Source organism: Pan troglodytes, chromosome 4 (assembly GCF_028858775.2).
Source record: "Pan troglodytes isolate AG18354 chromosome 4, NHGRI_mPanTro3-v2.0_pri, whole genome shotgun sequence".
Taxonomy (NCBI): domain Eukaryota; kingdom Metazoa; phylum Chordata; class Mammalia; order Primates; family Hominidae; genus Pan; species Pan troglodytes.
This window is the reverse complement of record NC_072402.2, coordinates 173,524,124-173,545,587: the sequence shown is the minus strand read 5'-3', so window position 1 is coordinate 173,545,587 and position 21,464 is coordinate 173,524,124. Positions and strand designations below refer to the sequence as shown.

General features: G+C 52.1%; 1 protein-coding gene across 4 annotated transcripts in view; it reads right to left on the bottom strand.

Moving 5' to 3' along the window:
* Positions 1 to 268: 268 nt before the first annotated feature.
* The window catches only part of CPLX2 (complexin 2), an 87,937-nt gene continuing 66,741 nt past the window's right edge, over positions 269 to 21,464 (bottom strand). The window contains exons 1-4 of one of the 4 annotated variants that reach the window (XM_016954236.4): positions 12,100 to 12,828; positions 5,525 to 5,643; positions 5,212 to 5,387; positions 269 to 4,442 (exon numbers count right to left, since the gene is read on the bottom strand). In XM_016954236.4, coding sequence (XP_016809725.1) covers positions 4,245 to 4,442; positions 5,212 to 5,387; positions 5,525 to 5,555 — 405 coding nt within the window. In that variant the 5' untranslated portion in view covers positions 5,556 to 5,643; positions 12,100 to 12,828 and the 3' untranslated portion in view covers positions 269 to 4,244. Of the gene's footprint in view, positions 4,443 to 5,211; positions 5,388 to 5,524; positions 5,644 to 12,099; positions 12,829 to 21,464 lie in introns of those variants that run through there. The other 3 variants (XM_016954234.4, XM_016954235.3, XM_001156711.8) reach the window with 3 other exon arrangements.

Sequence of the window (21,464 nt, the reverse complement as noted above, 5' to 3'; positions counted from 1 at the left end):
GTGGTCCATGGGGAACACTCAGCCCCTGGGGCTGAAGAATTGATTCTGGAAGGCAGGGAAGCAGAGTGATCCTGGAACCCCAAGCCCAGTCCCAACTCTGGCTGCGGTTGATTTCTGGAGTCATCTCCATGGTGTCCTGGCCAGAAGCCAGGGTAAAATTGAAGATTTTCTGGGGCCTCGAGCTTTGTGGGTTGCCTCCTCCCTGGTGAGTCGGTGCCCCTGTTTGTCTCTGGTGGTGCCGATGGACAGAAGAGCACAGACAGAGGGCTGCTGTACAAGGTCTTTTTCTTTGTTGTCATGGTTGATTTTGTACATTTCAGCATTTGCATCATACAAAGGGGGGAGCAACAGCCATGGCTTTTGGTCAGGTTCAGGGGGGCTGAGGGGGTGCTCCTCCCCTCCCCCCAGGCACTGACACATTGAAAGGAAGCAGAGCAACAGTGACACAGCACGAATGTGGGAAAGAGGATCCCCCACGCGGGCAGGATGGTCCATCTCACCGGGGTCTCACCAGGACTCCCCGCTCCCACCCAGGGCCAGCACGAGCACCTCCCGTTTTCTCCCCAGTGCAGAGCGTGGGGTGACAGGAGTGGGACTGGAGCAGGGGACATTTGGTGGGAGGCATGTCCTCAGGCCTGGGAGACCAGGCTGGCCCCAGCCTCCCTGTGCGGTCAGGGGCCTGTGGAACCCTAGAGGATGGAGCAGGTGGACAGCAGGGATGGGCAACCCTGCCAGCTGGGTACTAGGGCTATTGGGGCTGGGGGGTCCACCCCACTGTACTCTAGCCACAAGGCTGTGGGGTGGCTGCTTTGCCCACCAGCTGTCCCCCTGATAGGGGCTCTGGGCTGCAATACTTCTGTATCCTCCCTGTTCTCTCTCTCTCTCACACACACCTGGGATGGCGTCTCGACTTCCTGATTCCATCTGGAGGAGTACCCTGCACAGCTTTGCAGTTAAGGACACCTTCTGGGAGCTTCTGGATTTGGAGGGGAGGACGTCCATGTTCGGAGATCCTGACCTGTCACTGGTGCCCAGCCCAGGGCGATCCACAGCCGCCTTTTTGCTTCTCTCTGGCAGCTCCTCCCAGGCATGGGAGCCTGGGCCCTTCCCTGAGAGCACACACGCTCACCTCACCTGGTGCACGCTCCCTTGAACCCCATTCTTTTTTCACCCATCTACAAATGATTGCTCCTTCCTATTTTCTTATCTGGGGGTTCTCTCCCTTGTGTGTTGTGTGCGTGCTGAATTCTGGGGCCACTCCTCCCCTAAGTGTGTTGCATGCACACTGCCCCATTTGTATGTGCACACTCATTCCCCTCCCATCCAGTGGGTCACACACACCTCACCTCCCAGGCGATCCTGTGAGGATCCCGCCCCTGCCAGAGCAACTCTCACGTATTCTGTGCACTACGTGCTCCACACAGACAGGCTCTCTGGGCCACACATTAGCTGCTCTCCACAGCCAGGTCTGCATCAGTAATGATAGTCATTGTGTTCCCCCGGGCCTAAGAGTGATCACTTGGCAGTGGCTGGAGCCAGGTGTGTGCCAGGCAGAAATTTTCTCCTATATCCACCCCCAGGAAGACCTGAAGTCCTGCTGTCCTGGAGCAGAATAGAGGGGTCTGGGACATGGACCCAGACTAAACCAGCCATCCTGGAGGGCAGGCATCAGGGTAGGGCTGAAAGCCCCGATCCCACTCTGGGAATACAGAGGGACTGCACTGTGGAGAACACCAGGGCAGCCCTCTGAGGGTCTGGGGTCCCTCTGGCCCACCTGGGGTATCTGGTTCGACTGGGTTCTCTTGCTCATCTGAAGCACCCTGCGCCTTGGTCTCTGCTACCTATCTGGTACTCTCTGTGTCCTGGCATCACCGTCGAGGTTTGAAGGTCCCTGTCAAGTGGCAGAGGGGGACCTCTCTGAACACTTGTGTCCAAGTGGGGCTCACACACTGGGACTGGGGAGGCCTGGGGCCCCTGGACTGGGCCCTGCCTGTCTCTGGCCCAGGACCCCAGGGTTTTTGAGAATGACCATCCTGCCCAGGATAACAGACACAAAGAGACAAGCAGACAACAGGGGTGCGAGGCAGCTCCCCATCACAGACACAGGCACAGACACAGACACAGGCCCCCTGGGGGACTGGACACAGGGGCACAAGGTGGGGGCGGGGTGCGGGGAGGAAGGTAGGTCAAGGGAGCTGGAGCTGTCGAGGCCCTGCTCCCCAAAGAAGGGACAGACCAGGGGACTTTTCTGGTTCCCTAAACATATGGATTGTTTTGTCTCGTGTTTAAAGTATTGCAGTCTAACTGATATGGCTTTACCTATTGGAAACGGACAGAGAAGACACATGTCTGTCTCTGAAATAAAAGCAGAATCCACTAAAATGGAAAACCTGCAGAATGCAAACTGGGGCCAATGGGAACAAGGGCTTCAGGGGCAGGCAAGTCGCCCCCTCCCTGGCCCCTGCTTTTGGGATAGGCCCTGGCGGGGGCCCAGCATGGCTTCCTGGGGCACTGCCTGGGTCCATTGCAGTGGGATTCTGAGGACCTCAGGCAGGAACCCCCCAAGGGTGGGAGGACTCTAGGCCAAGGACAAGGTCTCCCATTGGAGGTGGCCAACTGTGACCAGTGGTCTCAGGGCTGGGAAGGGACATCTTACCCACGTTCTTTCTCCCCAAGCACACATCCATGCACACAACTGTCTTTTCAGACCCCCAAACATGCACACAGCAGCCTTCAAATGTCTCTGAATTCTCTCAAACACACGCTTCTACAACCCATCACATACCTAACACATACCCATCACTCCCAATACACACGCTGTTTTGAAAACACATTCTTACACAAGCTAACATATACAGCCTCTAAACACGAGATGGATAGCACACACATATGACACAATTTCAACCCAAATACACCACCTCAATCAAGCACACACACACAAGGCTAACATACACAATCTGTAACACATAGATATGACGACTGCAACACACACAATCTCAAGACATACACACGCTCCAGCCCTACACATATGCATTTGATCTCTGAACACACAATCTCTGTTGCAGTCTCTGCCACGCACTATCATGCATGCATGGATACAGTTTCCTCCCTCATGTGACCCCTCTTCCCTCACCATCCCCACACAACTGACTGAGCAGAAAGCTTTGATAATTTGAGTGGGGGACAAATGCCAGTCCCAGACGTCCCAGAGGAGAGTTTGTCCTTGGCCAATGAGATGAATGGATGGACGCCTTCTGTCAAGTGGGAATTGGCTTCTCACCAAAGGCTTGGGGCTTTGGCCAGGAAGCGTCCTTCTGGGGACCGTGGGGCCCTGGAAGCGCATGGACAGGACGGGGTGGGGAGAGGGGTGGATAGGAATGGGGGCAGCTTGGCCACACCAATGGGGGTGTTCCCCATGGCATAGACCATCGCTACCCGATGGCTCCAAGTGTTTTCTGGGGGCCTGGGCAGCCCCTTGACTGAGCAAGCTGGGCCCAGCCTGGCAGTGGGGGCCCAGGACCTAAGTGGGGTGGGGGTGAGGAACAAGGGGCTTCCCTACCTGGGGTTCCTCCACAAATGAGCTAAAGTCCACAAAGGATCCATTTGAAGGGACCAGCTTGGCAGGGGCCATGTCTTTCCAGGTGGGGGCTGGGGAAGGGGGTGCCCCTGGGCTGGGTGTCACCAAGGAGATGGAAGAAGAAGAGCCCCAGCCTCCCACCCAGATCCCAGCCTGGCCAGAGCCGGGGCCTCTCAGCCTGGGCCTTCCCGGGACAGGCTTCCCCTGACTCCCTTCCTCAGAGCCAGGCCACTCAGTGCCCCTGCCCTGACCTGGGGGCCCACTGAGGGTTAGAGGCCACAGGTCAGCATGCTGGGCAGGGCTGGAATGTGTCATTACTTTGGCTGGCTGGGGACAGTGGTCCTCCTGGCAGTGGGGAGCAGGGAGGAATGTATGGGGGTCACCACACTAGCACGACCTTAGGCTTCCTGAGGGGGCCCCCCTGACCCCTGCTGGGGAAAGACTGTCCTCCCTTTTTCAAGCTACTTGGGAGTGGGGTGCAGGTGGATACCCTGGGATGAAGGGAGGTGTGAGGGAGAGCTGAGGGGGAGAAGCCCCTGGCCAGGGAAGGGGGGCAGAGGCCAACTGAGGTTTTCCCCTTCAGAATTGAGACTTAACCTAATAAAAAGAAAAGAAAGAACCAAAAAGAAGTAGTAACAGGTGGAGTGGGCTGGGGCAGGAGGCCTGGTTACTTCTTGAACATGTCCTGCAGCGGCCCGGGCAGGTACTTGAGCACCGTGTCCAGGATGCTCTCCTCTTCCTCCTCCTCCTCGTCCCCGCAGCCCGCAGGGATGGCCTTCTTGGGCCGGGTCAGGCTCCCCTCGCAGGGCTGCTCCAGGGCTGCTTTCTCCTCTGCTTCCTTCTCCTCCTTCTTCTTCAGCCCATACTGGGGAGGGGGAGGGCAGAGACGCGCATGAAGCGGGGTGGGCAAGGAGACAGCGGGAGTCTCATGATCATGCAGCACTGGCTGAGGTGGCCAGGAGTACCTCCCAAGCCTCAGTCCTGTCATTAGTAAAGTGGGGATAAGGGTGTCTTCCCTGTAGGATGGTGCCTGGTCCTCAGTGGGAGAGACCATACGTGGGGTTTCCTTTAAAATTAACACCTGCCCATCAGAACTTCCTGCTGTGTTGAAACCCCCAAAGATCTGAACACATGGCGTTTGCTCATATATTTTGAGCCAAATTTTGGTGACGAATCTGACTTGAACCAATGGAAGACTACTTCTAGCCTTTATTTATTGCGCCGCACTAACAGACATGCACTGGACTGTCTGGAGTAGGGTGGCAGCCCCAGACCCGCTGGGAGTGACAGCTGACAGCACAAAGTGCTTAGGACACTGTGGTATTTTTCGAACATTCCCAAATTCAGAACTGCACTCATTTTTGGTCCCAAAGATCTGCAGTACGAAATGGTGGACCGTAGGGTCCACCCTCTTGGAGTACCTACTACGCGCATTCTCTTACTTAATCCCCAAAAGGATCCCTTGAGGGAGGTGACCTTGTGATACCCATTTTGCTGATGAGAAGAGTGAGGCTCAGAGAGAACTAGGGCGAAGGTGAGAGCTGGGATCCAGGGGAGCCCCAGCATGGGCTTTAGCTGGACCGGTTTTACCCGCTTGTGGCCCTCCCCAGGACGGGCGGGCGGGCGGAGCTGACCTTATCTCGGATCTGCTGCCGGACCTTCTCCCGCTCCGCCTCCATGCGCGCGTGCTTGGCCTTACGCTCCTCCTCCTGCTGCCGCAGCGCCTCCTGCCGCTCCTCCTCCTTTTTCTGCGCGTCGGGGTCCTTCTCTTCCTCTCCCCCCAGCATCTTCCCCATGTCCTTTGTGGCCCCTACGAGGAAGGGGTGGGAAGGAGAGGGCGGGGTCAGCTAGGGGTCAGGGCTGGGGAGAGAGGGGCCGGGCGGGCCGAGGCCACCTCCCACAAGGGTGGGACCGGCTGAGGACACGCGGAGGGGCGCTGGACCTCACCTCCAAGGGCCTGCTTCATGACGAAGTCCATGCCGCCGGCTCTGGTTAGCGTGCCCTAGCCCACGGCAGAATTTGCATGCAGCGCTCCTGGCTGGCCTGGCTTGGGAAGATGAGACAACCTGCAGAAGAGAATTGGGAGTCAGATGGGAGAGGCCTCTGCACAGGCAGGGCGGGGGAGCTAGACAGACAGCAGCCTCACCCTGGTTCAGACACCAGGCACCCATCGCTCTGAGGTCAAGACCCAATGCCCTGCTGGAGGAAAAAGGAGATGGAAGAGAGCGATTTACTGGGCAGACACGTAGGTGCTGCCAAATAGCTTTTTGAAAGCGGTTTGGTCCCTATTTTAAAGCCTTCATCTTGACCCTATTGTTCAGATTTGATTGAAGCCAGGAGCATTGGAAAGAGCCTGGAACTTGGAGTCAGGCAGATCTGGTTTCCAACGCCACCGTCATTTCCTTATTTGCCATGGGACCTTCAGCAAGGCCCTAACCTGCTCGAGTCCCCAGTTTCCTCCTCTCTAAGAGAGAAATGGCAATGCCACCTTTCCCCGGCTCCGGCGGAGATTGGAGGGGGCCCAGCCTGGGCCACTGGATCAGCCCATCAAAAGACCAGCCGGTGTTACTGCCCCAGCCAATCGGAGGCAGCTGAGCAAATGAGAACAGCCAGCTTGGATAAACAGATCCTGACTTTTGAAATTAGACAAATGGAAAATACGTTATTTTTATTGTAATGTACATGTAATTTTTATGTTTTGTAGCTTAATATCGATTTTTATTTTGAATTTCATGTGGGAGTGTTGGAGACATTATAATCTTCTGGGGGCTTAGGGCTTTTAAACTACCTAGCACGGGCCTTGCAGGCACTCGGCAGACATTAGCACCCTACTCCTCTTCCTAAATCACCGACTTTCAGTTTTTATTATATTTTTTATTATGTTTTTGCCTCAGAAGGGTTCTCCAAATAAAATCTTAATGGGATTCTCAATATGCAAAATATGTAAAAGTGGAACTCTTCCAGTGGAGGTGGTGGGGGAGGAAGAACCTTCCCCCTTGGCCTCCTTACCATCTTCCCCCTACATCCCTGAGAAGCTGAACCCTAGTGCTCTAACTTGAGATTTTCTTTGTATTTTAACCATTCAGTTCCACTGTTCTTTAACAGACACAGATCTCTTTTCAAGTGTAGAGGGGACATCCGTGAGCTATCCAAAGTGTGAAGTAGCTTCATGGTAAGCTGAGGCCAGGCCTGCTCCCCAAGGCCTTTTGTCCCACACAGCCTTGCAAGGAAGAAAAAGGGTTCCTGGGAAAGGGCGGCAGATGTTGCAACCTTGTTGGGTTCAAGGCTGGATATTGCAACCAGGGTCACTGGTTGTTCTTTGATAGATTTTCTTCATTTCTCTCAAGATGAGAAGTCATATCGGTAGACTGAGATTATTTCATGATATGGGGCCCAAGAGCTTATCTACGTGATCAGACCATCTCATCTGATAGGTTGTTTTGGGAAGAGAAAGTCATGATGTGTAGGAAAAAAAAAAAAAAAAGCAAAACACAAAACATCCCAGGGGCTTTGGCATCAGACACACCTGGTTCAAAATCCAGGCAGCTATACTTACTGGCTGGGGGTCCCTGGGCAAGCTTCAGTTTGCTCCCTGCAAAATGGGGGAGTATTAAGGTTGCCCTTGAATGGACGTTTGAAGGAGAATGAATGATACCGGTCAAGTGCCTGGGGTGTTGCAGGAACTCATAAAATGTCAGCTGTTGCCGACTACATATTTGTGGAACAAGCCAAAAAGGAACAGGCTTTCCATGCTTTCTCAGAAATGCAAGAGAACCCACCCTCCTAACGCTGAATTCTGAGTTTGAAGGTTGCTCAGCTCAGTCAAGGTGTTTTCGTTTGATTTAATACATTGTGAAAAAACTTCATTTCTAAGAACAGGAAATGAACAATTTAATAATCAAGTGATTTCAGAAACTCTTGGGTTCCTACTCTGTGTTTACATAGAGCTCAAGGAATTACCAGGTGGCAGTGGGAGATGCAGGGCTCTAATTTGAGATGTTCCAAATTGGTAGGCAGGGCACCCGGGCTTTAGTTGCAGCCTCATCCCTAACTTGCTGGGTGATTCTGACACGTCTCTCTCCTGGATCAGATGATCTTCCAGGCCCTTACTCCCATGCTTCTGTTGAAGCAGTCTGCAGCATTTGAACTGCTGACAACCCCACTGTACCCTCAAACCTCCTTCTCTCTTGGTTCTGTGACTCAGTTCTTTCCTATCCCTGCTTCCCCTTACTGTTTCCTCTCCTCTCCTCTTTTCTTCTCTTCCTTTGCCTTTTCTGACTCCTCTTCTTCCTCCTGTCTCTTCCCCATAACTCTGACCTCAGCCCCTGCCTCTTTTTACTTTCTAATCTTTCCCTGGGAGAACTCATCCATTCTAGGGGTTTTAATGACCACTGACACTGATGACACCTAGACCTCTATATTCACTCATCCAGCAAGTATTGATTGAGCACCTACTATATGCCAGTCAATGTGTTAGGCACTGGGGATTTACAGGAAACAAGACAGACAAAGCCTTGCCCTCATGCAGATTACATTCTGAGGTATGTATGTGTGTATGTGAGTGTGGGGGTATATGCACACATGCGTAGGAAAATAAGCAATAAATAAGTAAAAAAACACATTTACCTTCTCCTGGATACCCTTTCCTGGATGTCTGTGGGCACCCCTCAAACTTAACATCCCATTTCTGTATCACCAAACTATCACCTTCTCCAGCCACCTCTGCTTGCCAGCATGCATTCATCAGACATTGTTTACCACTGCCACCCCTCCCCTAGTTTGTAAACTACCTCTACTCACCACTGAGTCTTCTCAATGCTTACATCCCTGTGGCTCTAAGTAGCTCTTCTTCAGCCTGCTGGGATTCTTTATCTGAAATTCCCGAGTCTGCCCAAAAATCCTGCTGCCCGATCCCAGCATGGACCTCTGAGCTGTTAAGCAGTCTCCTGTTCACTCTATCTACACTCTCCCAACCAATTCTCGTTTTCTTAAGGCCCAAACTACTACTACCTCTTCCCTCTCAGCAGGTGACTTTCCCTCCACTTCATGGGCGAAAGTATAAGGGGTCTGAGCTCTGAGGTTAGGCATGCCTGACTCAGATCTTGAATCTGCCACTTTTTAAGGTGTGCAATAGTGAGTAATTGACCTAACCTCATTGATACTTGATCTTCTCTATAAAATGAGAATTATAATGCCACTTTGAAATTTTAGAAATACTCTGTGGGATGTGTTTGCACATGCTGGGTGCTCAGTAAATGGTTGTAATAATCAAAACAATTAATGTCAGTGAGTGGGAGCTCCTGTAACCTCCCCTCCTTCTAGCTCCTGAGGAAGAAGCCCTCTCCTGGCTGAAGCCAATTCATCTACCTGTGCCCTGGATTCCCTCTCTTTGTACCTCACCACTCCCTCTTCCTCACATCTTCCATCCCTCTCCATATGTTGCTTTTATTCCCTCCCTTCTCTAACTCCTTCCCTAAATTCTGCGTTTCCCTTAATCCCACCCCTCTCACTTTGTGATGAAGTGATCTCCACATGGTATTGCCACATCTTCACCTCCCAGTCAAGCCCTACCTCTCTGTGAGACCAGAGCTCTGCTGCTTCTGCAGGAGCCCTGAAACTGCGGTAATCAGTCGCCAGAGGCTTTCCCATTGCCAGATTCAAGAGGGTCTTCACGGCCGTCATCCTCCTCCATCCCTCTGCTGAATCACATGCTGCTGCTGACTCCCTCCCCCCACCTTTTCCAGCTTTCTGGAATCTCCTCCTGAATTCCATGACACAGCACTCTTGTGGTCTTCATCCTACTTCTCAGATAGGTCTTCTCTCTCTTCTTTGCTGACTCCTTTCCTTTCCTTTAAAGTGAAGATGTTCTCCAAACAAACTCTCCCCTCCTGCCTCTCCTGCCCCTCTGTCTCCCTTGGGAATCTCGTCCACCCCTATTGGTTTAGTGCACTTCTTTAGCCACGGATACCTCCCTCTCTCTGCCTCCCCTCCCCCAAACCTGCACATTTAACTCTCTGCTGGATGTTGTCACATGGATAATCTCAAATTCTATCTGTCCAAAGATCAGTCTCATCCTGGCTTTCCTCACACACCCATCTTTTTCTCTAGTATGCCTTGTCCCAATCACCTCAACTGAAAACTCTAGAGACAGCGAATTCCTCATTCATTCATTCATTCATTCACTCAGTTGCTCATACTACAAATATTCCTTGAGTACCTACTTTCTGCCAGACACTGTTCTGGGTGCTGGGGCTGTGGCAGGGAACAAGGGAGTCCCAGCAGTGGTCTCACAGCATTCAGTTGGGCTGGGGAGGTAGAAGCTGGATAACAGATCATGCAAGGAATTGGTGAGTTAAGATTGGGATGGGGGTGCCGAGGGAGAATTCCAGGGAGAAGTCCAGACGCTGTAGCTTTGCAATGCTGCCTACATCCCCACCCTCCACTCTGTGACTGCTGCTAATGCCTTGGTTCAGGACCTAGAGATTCTGGATTTATCCATAACCTCTAACTGTCTCTCCCTCAGCTCTCATCCAGCCTCCACATGGCCGTCCAATTAATCTTCCTAAAGGGCAGATTTGCTCATGCATACACACCCTGCAATGGCTCCCCATGGCCTTGTTAAACTGATACGAGTCCTTGTGCTGACCTTCAAGGCCTGCACAGTCTAGCACCCGTCTTCCTTGCTGCTCGTGTGCCACCTCTTGCACAGGGCTCTGCTTAGCACGTATTATTTCCCAACAGATAATCTTTCTGAGAATGCCTGGGCATTTGTGCATGCTGTTCCCACAGCCTTGGAACCTCTTACCCTCATCTCTGCCAGTTCAAATCCTGGCTCCATCACTTACTAAGTAACCTTGAGCAAATGACTCAATGTTTTCTCATCTATGAAATGGAGACAACAACACCTATTCCCAAGGCTTGTAGTGAGCATTGAATGAGGTGATGCAAATAAAGTGCTCAGCCCAGTGTTGGCACAAAGTAGGTACATATTATCTAACATCATCGCAGTCATCATTATCATCGTCAGCAGCATTGATTTCCGAAGATCCCTCTTAAACAGCACTCCCTCCATGCAATTTCACGGATCTCCTTGGCAAGATGTGAGGGCATCTTCCCCTTTGGAGACCTGTGACACTTTCTGGGGCAGTATTGCCTGCCTCCAGTACATGCTCTCTTTGTCTGTTTGTCTTTCTTTGTCTTGCCCTTCCTGGTTACTCTGAGCTCCTCTCAGGACAGGACCAGTATCTTGTTTCATTTCTCCTGTCCCCAGAATCGGCTACATGTCCTGGTACATGGTAGATCCTGAGGACGTGTGTGCCGGGTTGAATTTAACGTGTCAACGAGTGCATGAGGGTGTGTGCGTTGAAAGAATGACCCCGTGTGTGCAACTCTGGACTTAGACATCGTGTGAGTGCGTGCGTGTGTGCAGGGTGTGTGTGTGTATGTTTTGCCATATGCCTGCGGGAGTTCTGAGGTCCAGCAGGTTGCCGGCAGTTGAGGATTTGGGCCAGGCCGCCAGGAGGCGCTCCTTAGCGATTCTGCGGGAAGCCTTGGTCTATCCCTGCGCGGGAAGGGGGGTGAGGGTGGGGGTGGGTGGGAGTGGGGGTTGGGGGTGGGAGTGGGGGTGGGTGGGGGATGCTGCGCTGGGGGAGGGGAGGCCGGGGGCGGCGAGGGATGCCGTCGTAGCACCAGGTTTCCGTACCTTCAGTGCGCCGGGGACCCAGGGCGCGCCTTCAGCTTCCTTCCCCTCTCCGACTCCCTCCGAGCCCGTCCCAGCCCAAGCACCGACTCAGGCTCGACCATCTGAGCCCCTGGAGGTTTTCGGGACTGGGCCCCGCCATCTGACAGGCTGACTCGGGTACCTGCAGTGGTTGTCCTTATGGCCGTTTTCCTGTTTTTATGATTCAAGTCTGGGCTATATTCACCGCAACTCAATTCAACACTCATTTGCTTCTGGCAGGGGACTACGCCAAAGGCAGTGGCAGAGACAGGGGATGTCACTCCACCCCCTCCCCCCGCCCCGTCCCCACCCCGCGGCCCGGGATGGGAGACGCATGGGGGAGGGGAGGGGCAGCGGAGGATGGGAGGAGGTAGGGAGCCGACTCCGGCTGAAAAGCGGAAGTGGCCGGGGGTTCCCGTTTCCCGGCCAGAAGAGAGGACAGGAACCCCGGCGCCCCTCTCCCGGACCCCCGCGGAGACCCACACCCCCAGCAGCTCTGTCCTGGATCTCCCGGTGGGCCACGGAGAGCGCCCCTTCCCCCAACACACATAGCTCCAACCCCAAGACCCGGCCCGGTTTCAAACTTTGCTGGGGAAGGGGGCAGATTGAGGCCGACGAGAACGAGAGCACAGAAGGGGTCGTTCCCGAAGACTCCAGGCGGCGGGCGTGCGCTGCCCAAGCGGTGGCTCCTCCCGGAAAGGGACAAATAGTCCCCTTGGTCCCCCATCCCCTGTCGACGTCTACGTTCTCCTCCCCTCCACCTGCGGTCTGTCCGCCCCCCTGCCGCCGCCCTCTGACTCACTCCGGGAGCGCGAACTGTACCCCTGGGGGCGACTCCCTCCTCCGGGGCGAAGCGTGCTCCGGCGGGCTTCGGGTTAAGCACAGCCAGAAGTAGCTTAGATCGACGTCCCCCACTCCCGCGAGCTCAAAGTTGTTCTCTGGGTTCAGACTTGAGTCTCCGCCGCAGCCGGGGCGGTCCTGGCTCCGGGACCCCGGCCGTTCGGGCTCTGCCCGGAGTCTCCGGCTAGGGCCCACGCTTCCTCTTAGTTCGCAGCTAGCTGCCTGCTCGCGGCCCCTCGCAAGGAGCTGTCCTTTCAGCACCACGGAGAGCGCACCCGGGAGTGTCCCCTCTACCGCCTCTCAGTCCCCATCCGGCGCCCAGGCAGCCTTGGGGAGCTGTCCCCCCGAAAGCCGTGCTCCCCAGCTTCCCGAGCTGCCCCAAGGCCTCGAGGCGAGAGCCGGGACCCTGTTGCCCACAGCCCAGCTCCGCCCTCCCGGCCCTCGGCCAGCACCGACCTGGCGGTCCCTGCAACCGTCTGAGCCACTGCAGGGCTCCGGCCCGACTCCACGAGGTGGTTCCTTCTGCTATTCCAGCTCCCGCCGCCGCGTGCAACTCCGCCAGGCGAGCTGGGGCCGCGGCTTCTGCCGCGGGCGGCTGCCGAAGGCGCCCTCCAATCACGCCCCTCAGCCGGGCCCTGACGTTCTACCGCTCCCCTTCCAGATGGGAAATTCAAATCTCTCTCTCTCTCTCTCTCTCTTTTTCTCCTCTCTCTCTCTTTCTCTCCCTCCCTCCTCCCTCCCCCCTCGTCCCCTCCTTCTCTCCCTCTCTCCCTCCCTCCCGTCTCCTTCTCCCTCCATTCCTCCCCCTCTTTTCTCGCTCCCCTCCCCTCTCTCCTCCACCTTACACTGTTCTCCTCCCCCTCGCAGACGCCCCTGCCGTCTCCCTGCAACCAGACATCCTGGCCACAGCTCCAGGCCCACAAGCTTGCTGCTCCTGAGGAGTGGTGGGGGCAAGGGGTGGAGGATGGGTTCTTTAAAGCAAAGCTCAAAGTTCACCTCCTTGGGAAAGCCCTCCTTGGTTTCTCCAGGCAGAGTGGTTGCACTTCTTGGGGCTCCTGCCACTCTCAGACAAGCCCTTGCCTCAGCGACCCCCGTTCCACCTGTTGGTTTGTCTCTTGCCTGTGAGCAGCTCCAGGACTGGACCTTGGCCGGGTCATCTTTGCAGCCCCCCAGCACAGTGTCCAGCTACAGGAGCACTCAGGAAACACTGATGGAGCGTGTGGGCAAGACCCTCGCAGTGGGTCAGGAACCTCCACTGTGCACCCAGAAAGAGAAGACTGATGCAAAACTGCAGTGGACCTTAGGCAAGCCACTCGCCAATCCCTTTGAGATCTGACATCCTGTGAAGGAGAAGGACTCCTCTGGCAAAATTTATTCTAGAAGGCCATTTCTTTTCCTCCTATGCCCAAGAAAGTAAAAGGACTTCCAAGAGGCAGGACAACATCTCTCCCACCCCCAGCCTTTCCTCTTCCCCTTGCACTCATTTTTTTTTTGTTTTGTTTTATTACTGTCTCCTAATGAGCCTTTTTATTCTGCCTGCCATCTTTCGGCTCCCAATTGCTCCAGCCCGATGTGTAGGAAAATGGCTTCGGAGAGGAGGGGCCTTGCACAAGGCCTGTGAAAGATCTGCAGGAGTTTCACATCCATCAGGGTATGTCAGAGTGGAGATGGCTTCTCCTTCTAAGGGGATGGCTTCCTTCCAAGGAAGGGGCAACAAGAGCTGCAGAAATGTGATTTTGTTCCAATGAGGGGGAACTTATCCCTTCACACACGATCACAGCAGAGGCCTTAAAGCAGGAGACCCCCCACAAGTCAGAGGCCATTGGTGAACCCATCCTCGTCACCTGGAGAATCACCTTCTGAAGTCTATGTCTGTTCTCCCTTTACAGGCTTGTGTAAGGAAGGCCCCTCCTTTAGGGCTGAGTTCCATGTTTAGCACTGTGTTGGGCCATCAGCATAGAATGCTTATTCTTTATTTTTCTTCCCTTTCCTAGGGCAGATACTAAGAGGGGGATGGCAGTGGCAGGGAGGCTCTTTGATTAGAGTGACTTAGACTTTCCACTAATGCCTGAGGGGAATTCTGGGCAGGGAGATCTGACATCATGTCATTTCAAGTGCACAGTCCTCCCCGTCCCCTCTTTCTTCATGTGCTTCAAGAATAATCTCAGTAAATGGGACCTGGCTGGCAGCACTCTGGTTACAATTGGAGTTTTTCCACAACTGGTATTGCTTTTGACATGGACATCAACTGAGCTGGGCTACAATTCTAGTTGAGGCTTAAGGAAAATACTGAGCTCAGTTATGGACACCACACTTTAAGATGGACTTTGACAAACGTGAGTATGTCAAGCTCGAGAAGGGGCTAGTTTGGTGGTGGGCACCTGGAAATCAGGTCAAATGAGGGCAGGTTGAAGGATTTGAGGATCTTTCACCTGGAAGAAAGAACACGGAGGGGGCATTAACCCTTTAAGGGCTGGCAATTCCTGCTTAATTTATAATTCCCCCGCTTAGTAACGTGCCTGGCAAAGTAGATGCTAAGGAAGTGCTTGAATGGATGAATAACTGTTGTAGCGGAAGAGTAGTACTATTGCTTTTTCTATTGCTGGCGATAGAATTAGGGCAATGGGGGAAAGGTAAAGGAAGCAGGCAGAAGCTCTGAGAGGAAGAACCGGCTCTCCATAGGAGCTGTCCAGCCATAGGATAGACTGCCCTGTGTGGGGTTATGGGTTCTCTATCTCTGGAAGATGGCAGGTGTGTGGGAGGCTGGTCCAGCTGATGGCTAAAGCCCCCTTTGAACCCAAGCATCTTTGAGTCTATAAAAAACTGCCTAAGCTGACATGAACTGTGTCTCACTGCAGAAAATCTCACTGGCGAATAGGAAGACAGCTCAGCCAAGTTTTGGTGACTTCATTTTGTTGCACAATAAGGGGTAAATCATGACACTTTAGCCATTAAAGGTGACGAAGAGATGAGTACCTGCTCCCTATTCAGTGTTACCAGCCTTGACATGCTTCCCAAAGGCCCTACTATTATTGAAAAAGTTGCTGAATATCATAAGTCTTTCCTAATGATTAAAATACTACTACTAATAGTGAATATTTGAGCTTTCATTATGTCTCAGGTGTTAACTTTGGTGCTTTATATAATTTACATTTTCTCATTTAATTTACACAAGCACTTATGTTCAAGATGGGAAAGCTGAGGCCCAGGGAGATAAAATGAATCTTTGGCAGAGCCAGGGTTCCAGACCAGGCTTGCCTGACACTGAGTTCTGTGGTCCTTCCAGCACGTGGGGCTGCTTCTCTCCTGACACATCCCACAGCCTATGGAAATGTAACTTTTGCTCTGCAGATTTTTTTTTACATTGGCATTTATAGTCTTCCCTGTTCTCCAGTTTCTCACTAAAAGAAAAAAAAAAAAAAACCTGCCACGAATTCACACCCAGATCGGGGTCCTCATGTCATGTGGGTTGCCAGCATTTCCTTCATCTCCTGCATCTCTAATCCAGCAAGAGTGCAAACAGGCCCAGCCGCAGGTTCTTGCCGAGCCTGCTCTGTAGACAGCTTCTAAGAGTCACCTGGTAAAATATAGATGTGGCTCTGCTTCAGGTGACTTATCCTGGCTGGAGCTGAATTTCCACTTTTATTTATGAGCCCTGGGGGCAGGAGGAGGGGTTCAGATTTGAACAGATTTGTAAGATGTTATGTATATGCCTTGAATGTTCAGTAGGAAGCCAATCAAGAGAGCTAATGTTAGTACTTTGTGTGAGGATCGAGGAACAATGTGTGAGGAATGACAACTGTCACAGACCATAAACGTGGTGATCAGTGAGAGAGCTTGTGTAAGGTGCCTGTCCAAAGGTCAGCCCATTTCTTCCCTGCAATTGCCTCAGCCCAGAGGGCATCCTGGATGCCATGTGGGAGGTGAGGGGGTGTCTAGGAAATGCCAGGCACCAGCTCTGATCTGGAGCTCGCTGGCTGGTCCTGAGCTTGCTGGGAGTTACGTTGGTGGGTGCAGGGAGACATTCAAATGCTCCAGACACTGGCTTCACATCCTGTCATTCTAGCCTAAGCCTGGAGGGGCAGAGTTGTTCTTGGTTTGGGAGGTTGGCCATGTGCCCGAGGAAACAGAACTGCGGGGGTGGTACACAGAGAAGGGCTCTAGGCCACCTTGCTCATCTGATGAGTGCCTTCCCTCTTGTCACTGACAATGGCCGGGTGCCATCACTGTGAGGGTCCCAGTGTACCTCCTTTAACATGGAATGGCATGGTGTGAGGGCAAACCCACAAGTGTGCAATGGTGTATTTGAGTGCCCAGCAGTGTGGGACTGTGCAGGTGGGAGAGTGGCAGCACTCATGTGCAGTGACACAGGCGCTGTGTGTCATCATCAGTGTGTGGCAGGGCAGGCGTGCATCTCTGACTCTCGGTGTGTGGTGGTGTTTCCCTCCTGATGGGATGTGACTCCTATGTCAGCGTGTTGTTGGTGTGTGATGGTATAGACCTACGTGGGGTGTTATTAGAGTAGAATAAGTCAATGGCATTGTCTGGGCATTTGGCTGTAAGGCAAGAGTACCACATAGAGCTGTGCAGGTTGTGTACTGCACAACCACAGAGGGCACCATTTACATAGACTGTGCCAGACACAAAGGCTCTGGGGACGTGTCACCATTTCTGTATATTGGTGTATGTCTGAGTGTTGCTGTCAGCCAGTAATGCCCCAGGTGATAGGGTGTTACCATCAGTATGAAATGGTGTAGTCCTGTGTAACCATCAGTGGTAAGGCTGCAGATATGAGTGTGCCACAATGGGCTGGAACATGTGTCACTGCTATTGTGTAGGGCAGTAAGGGTGTGTGTGTGCAGCCAGGAGCGTGTCATTACCACTGGGCAGGTATGCAGGCAAAATGTGTCACAGATAGTGACTGACCCCTCCTTGTCTATTCTGCCCCCACTAGAGGCACCCTGATTAATCCAACTTGCTGGCTTCTATCCCACCTGGGAAGCTGCAGAAGCCCCAGCACCTTTCATTCTTATTTTATTTTTTTAGATACAGGGTCTTGCTCTGTTGCCCAGGCTGGAGTGCAGTGGTACAATCATAGCTCACTGCAGCCCTGAAGTCCTGAGCTCAAGTGATCCACCTCAGCCTCTTGAGTAGCTGGGACTACAGGGGTGCACCACCAAGCCTGCTGATTTTTATTTTTTTATTTTCTGTGGAGACAAGTTCTCACTATGTTGCCCAGGCTAGTCTTGAACTCCTGGCCTCAAGCAATCCTGTCTTAGCCTCCCAAAGCTCTGGGATTGCAGGCAGGAGCCATGATACCTGGGTTCATTCTTCACTTTTCTCAGAAAGAGGGTACCAGGCTCAACATATGAACTCTGACTCATTGGTCATGCATGGAGTCCATGTGGAAATTCCCTGGGGGAGCCCCTCCCTATCCCAAAGCCCTGCCCCTAACTCAGAGCCTCTCTCCCAGCCCAGCATCTGCCCAGCAGCTCCTCAGAGGTCCTCTGCCAGCCTTCATCCCGTCCCACCCTCCCAGATTCAGGCACTCATTAGCATGTCAAAGCAGTCGTCTCCCAGCCCACACTGTAGCCCTGTATATCCCCACATGGTTAGCTCCCCTCATCCTGTGCTTTCCTGAAACCTTGCATTTTCATGTCTGCAAATCAGTCTGCAGTCTCCTTGCCCCCATCCTATCAAAGGAAGAATATTTTGGTAGTAAATCTTTCCTCTCTTGCCTCTGGTTCTTTTTCCAACTCTCATTTATGACTTCTGTCTCCTCTCCTCCAACCTCAGTCCTTTCAACTCTTTGAGATGTGTTTGGATATACCCGTCCATTAAGAACTCTTCTCTGATGGCCTCTCCCTAGAGCCAGCCAATGACCCCAGCCAAGCATCTTCATTTCTGAGTCCCAGCTCTGGACTTGCCCAGGCACAATCAGTGTAGCATCAAAGTTTGCTTTCCATGCTCTCGAGAGGGTCCCCCTCCTGAGTGTCTGTCCACCCTCAGGACGCTTGGTCCCTTTTCCTCTCCACCTGTGAAACCCATGCATGCTCAGAAAGACAATTTTTACACATTAGAATCCTCCTTAGCCACAGGGAAATAGAATAACAGAGTTGCAGGATACTAGAATCATGCAAAAGACCATTTTAGAATCACATTTAGAATCACAGAATTATAGGCTCCCTACAACACTATATGTCAAAGAGTAGCCCACTCCTACTCAGAACCACTGGAGTGGGGGACTTGTTAAAAAATTGCAGATTCTTGTGCTTCATCCCACATGGCACAAACCAAAATCTCTGACACGGAAGCCCAGGAATTTGCATCTTTTGCCCAGCTCCGCAGGTGTTTCTGACACATCGACTGGTTGAAAAACCCTTGCCCTGGGTCAATAGAGTCAGAGAATCATAAGATCCTGGACCCTCATCTTACAGAAAAACTGGATCGTGGAGCCATAGAATATTTTAGGATTCATGGAAGCTTCAGATCAACCAATTATACACATTCACTCACAACTTTAGAATCTTAAATTCTATGAATCTCAGTGTCAAGAATTGTGAAGTTGGAAGTGACCCTGGAGTGTGATTTTGTTCCCGTTCTAGGAGGAATTTTTAGTTTCCAGCCTTCCTGTTCCTTTTGGAATGGAAAGCTTTTTCCCTTGTCCCTTGAACGACTGCCTCTATGGTGTCGCCTACATTTGTGAAGATAGATGTTCTTTCCATCTTGGTGCAGAGGCAGTCGGCAGAACCCCTGCATTTATGGAGTAAGTGAGCTGGAAATGACTTCTACTTTCCATTTAGAACCAGCACACTCTGGCCCACAAAACAGATCTTGCTTGTTGATAAAAATGAATTCAAAAGGACATTATTGCTGTTTTGTTAAAGCAAGGATATTGGTTGAACATGGACAACAGAGGTTAATAAGCTTATGGGGCCTCTGGTCGAGGAAATGAAAGAAAGAGAAAGAGTGCCAAGGGGCAGAGGAATGCTACTGGAGATTAATAGACGAGTGTGTGTGTGTGTGTGTGTGTGTGTGTATGTGCACATGCGTGCGTGTGAGTATGTGGTTGGGGGAGGGTTGGATGAAGGGAGGCAATGAGGCAAGCATTAAAGAAATCAGTGATGAAGAGAGAAATTTCTGGGCATCTAACCCAGTGTCCTCAGTTTACGGATGGGGAAACAGAGGGTGAGAAAGGGGAAAGGACTTTCTCAAGGTCACATAACAAGTTAATGAAACTTCTCACTCTAGGTAAGTATTCTTTTTTAGGTATAACTCAGCGCCCAGCTCCACACGTCCTAAACACCTCCAGTGTGCCAAGCATTGCTTTAGGGACATTACGGATGTCAACCCTTTAAGCCATATGACAACCCTATGTAGCAAGCATTTTTCACTCACTCATTCTCTTATCTAACATATATGGAGAGCCTGCAGCACCCCAGGAGCTCTCCTAGGCAAAGGTGTACAAGGTGTTCCAGAGTTTCTCTTCCCCCACTCCGTTCCACAGTGAGAGATGCAAATGCTTCACTAAGAGCTAACACACGGACCGGTTCACACTCTCCAGATCCTTTCAGATCCGAGACTCTGTGATTTGAAGCACTCAGAAGCAAGTGGGAGACAGATGCCCGCAAACAGTCAATGACCATACAACATGTTAAGTGCTGTCTTAGTGAAGAGGGAGCTCTGAGGAAGAGAATCAAACACACACAGCTTGCAAGCCAGATGGAATTGGAGGCTCAAAGCAGGGAAGGGGCAGGGGTGGCTGGTACCCCCTGCTCCTGATGCATGAAAGCTCTGGGGCCATCCAAGTCATCTCAGAGGTTTCATGGTGGTGGCAGCCATGGGCACTGGCCACGTAAAGACAGGGAGTTAAATCTCACTAATTCTCTGCCCCTTCCCATGGTGTATGGCTTTTCCCTGAGACTGTGTCCCATTGGTGAAATGGGGGAGTGATCTCTACCTTCCAGGGTGGTTGTGTGGCTCTAATCAAACAATGCTTAGGGAACAGCAGCATAGCCTCAGCAAGTATTAATTCCCTCTTTCTCTCCAACACCCAGGCAAGGCATAGCATTCTCTTCTGGAGTTCAGGGCAGAGTAACCACTAGACAAAACCTCCTTTTATGATCCTCTTGGTCAAAGAACTCTGCCTCATAATCTTCCTGCATGTATTTAAGTTGGAATGAGAAAGAAAAGAATTTAAAGCTTAAAGGAAAATGGGGGAGATGGTTCTTCTTCTTTTTACCCCTTTTCTTGGCTTCCTCCCTGCCTCTCCTGCACATGAAGGCCTAGGATATTTGTGTCCTCCAAAATGGGAACTGTGTGAGGAAAGTCCAGAGGGGACTTAGACTTCAGGCCCAAGAACAGGAGGAATTTTCCACCCACAAATTTAAAAATGGCTGCTTTGGGCCACTCAACCTCCAGTTGTTTCTTCCTGGCAAAAAAACAAAATAAAACAAAACTCCCTTTTATTTGGCAAACAAGAAAAGGATTGGGGAAGTCTTGGGAAGATGAAGCCAGGGAAAAGCTTAAAGGGCAGAAGAGGAAGGGATTTTCATCGACTGAGCCTCTCATGGGGGAAGGTGATTCATAATCTTTATCTGATTTAATCCCCAGGCCCTCGCCTCCGTTACCTTAAATATCATTATCTCCACTTTGTATTCAGAGAGGGATATTCAGACTCAGAGAGGTTAAGCCCTTGTTCAGGATAACACAGCCAAGAAGCAGCAGCAACAGCATCTGAACTTGGTGTCTCTCTCCAGGTGGCCACATTTCCTGAGGGAGATTGGGGGTTTCTAGAAGCTGAGCCTGGGTCTGCAGCTTCAAGGCAACTAGTCCCAGAGTTTGGGTGATCTTGCTAGGGCACCCTATATGGCGACCTCGCCATGGGCTGATCCTTGATGGGGCTGGGTGTTCTAGGTCTCAAGGTGACCAAAAGTGACGGAGCTGTAGGTCAGGGCTCAGAGCTGTGCCCTAAGGACTTACATAAGAAATTCCCTCTGGGGCAGGCCTTTGTGCACTTCCAATCAGCTTGGCTCAGCCCTGTTCTCACCACCAGCCTCGGACCACTGCTCCTGCCTCTGCTCTTACCGTCTTCTTTACTTTCTAACTGGCTTCCAGACCTGTAGGAGAATCAGAGCTTTCTAAAACACAGAGCTGACTGCATCACTCCTCTCCTTAAAACACGCCGTAGTCACAGCTTTTTGGCCAACTCCTTCCTCGTGTGGCATCGGCTTTGGAGGAGCCCACCTGTGTATTTCATTTGGACCCATGGGTGGCAGATCACATGACCTGGGCTGGACTGATCAGCACATCTGGTCCCCCAGTCCC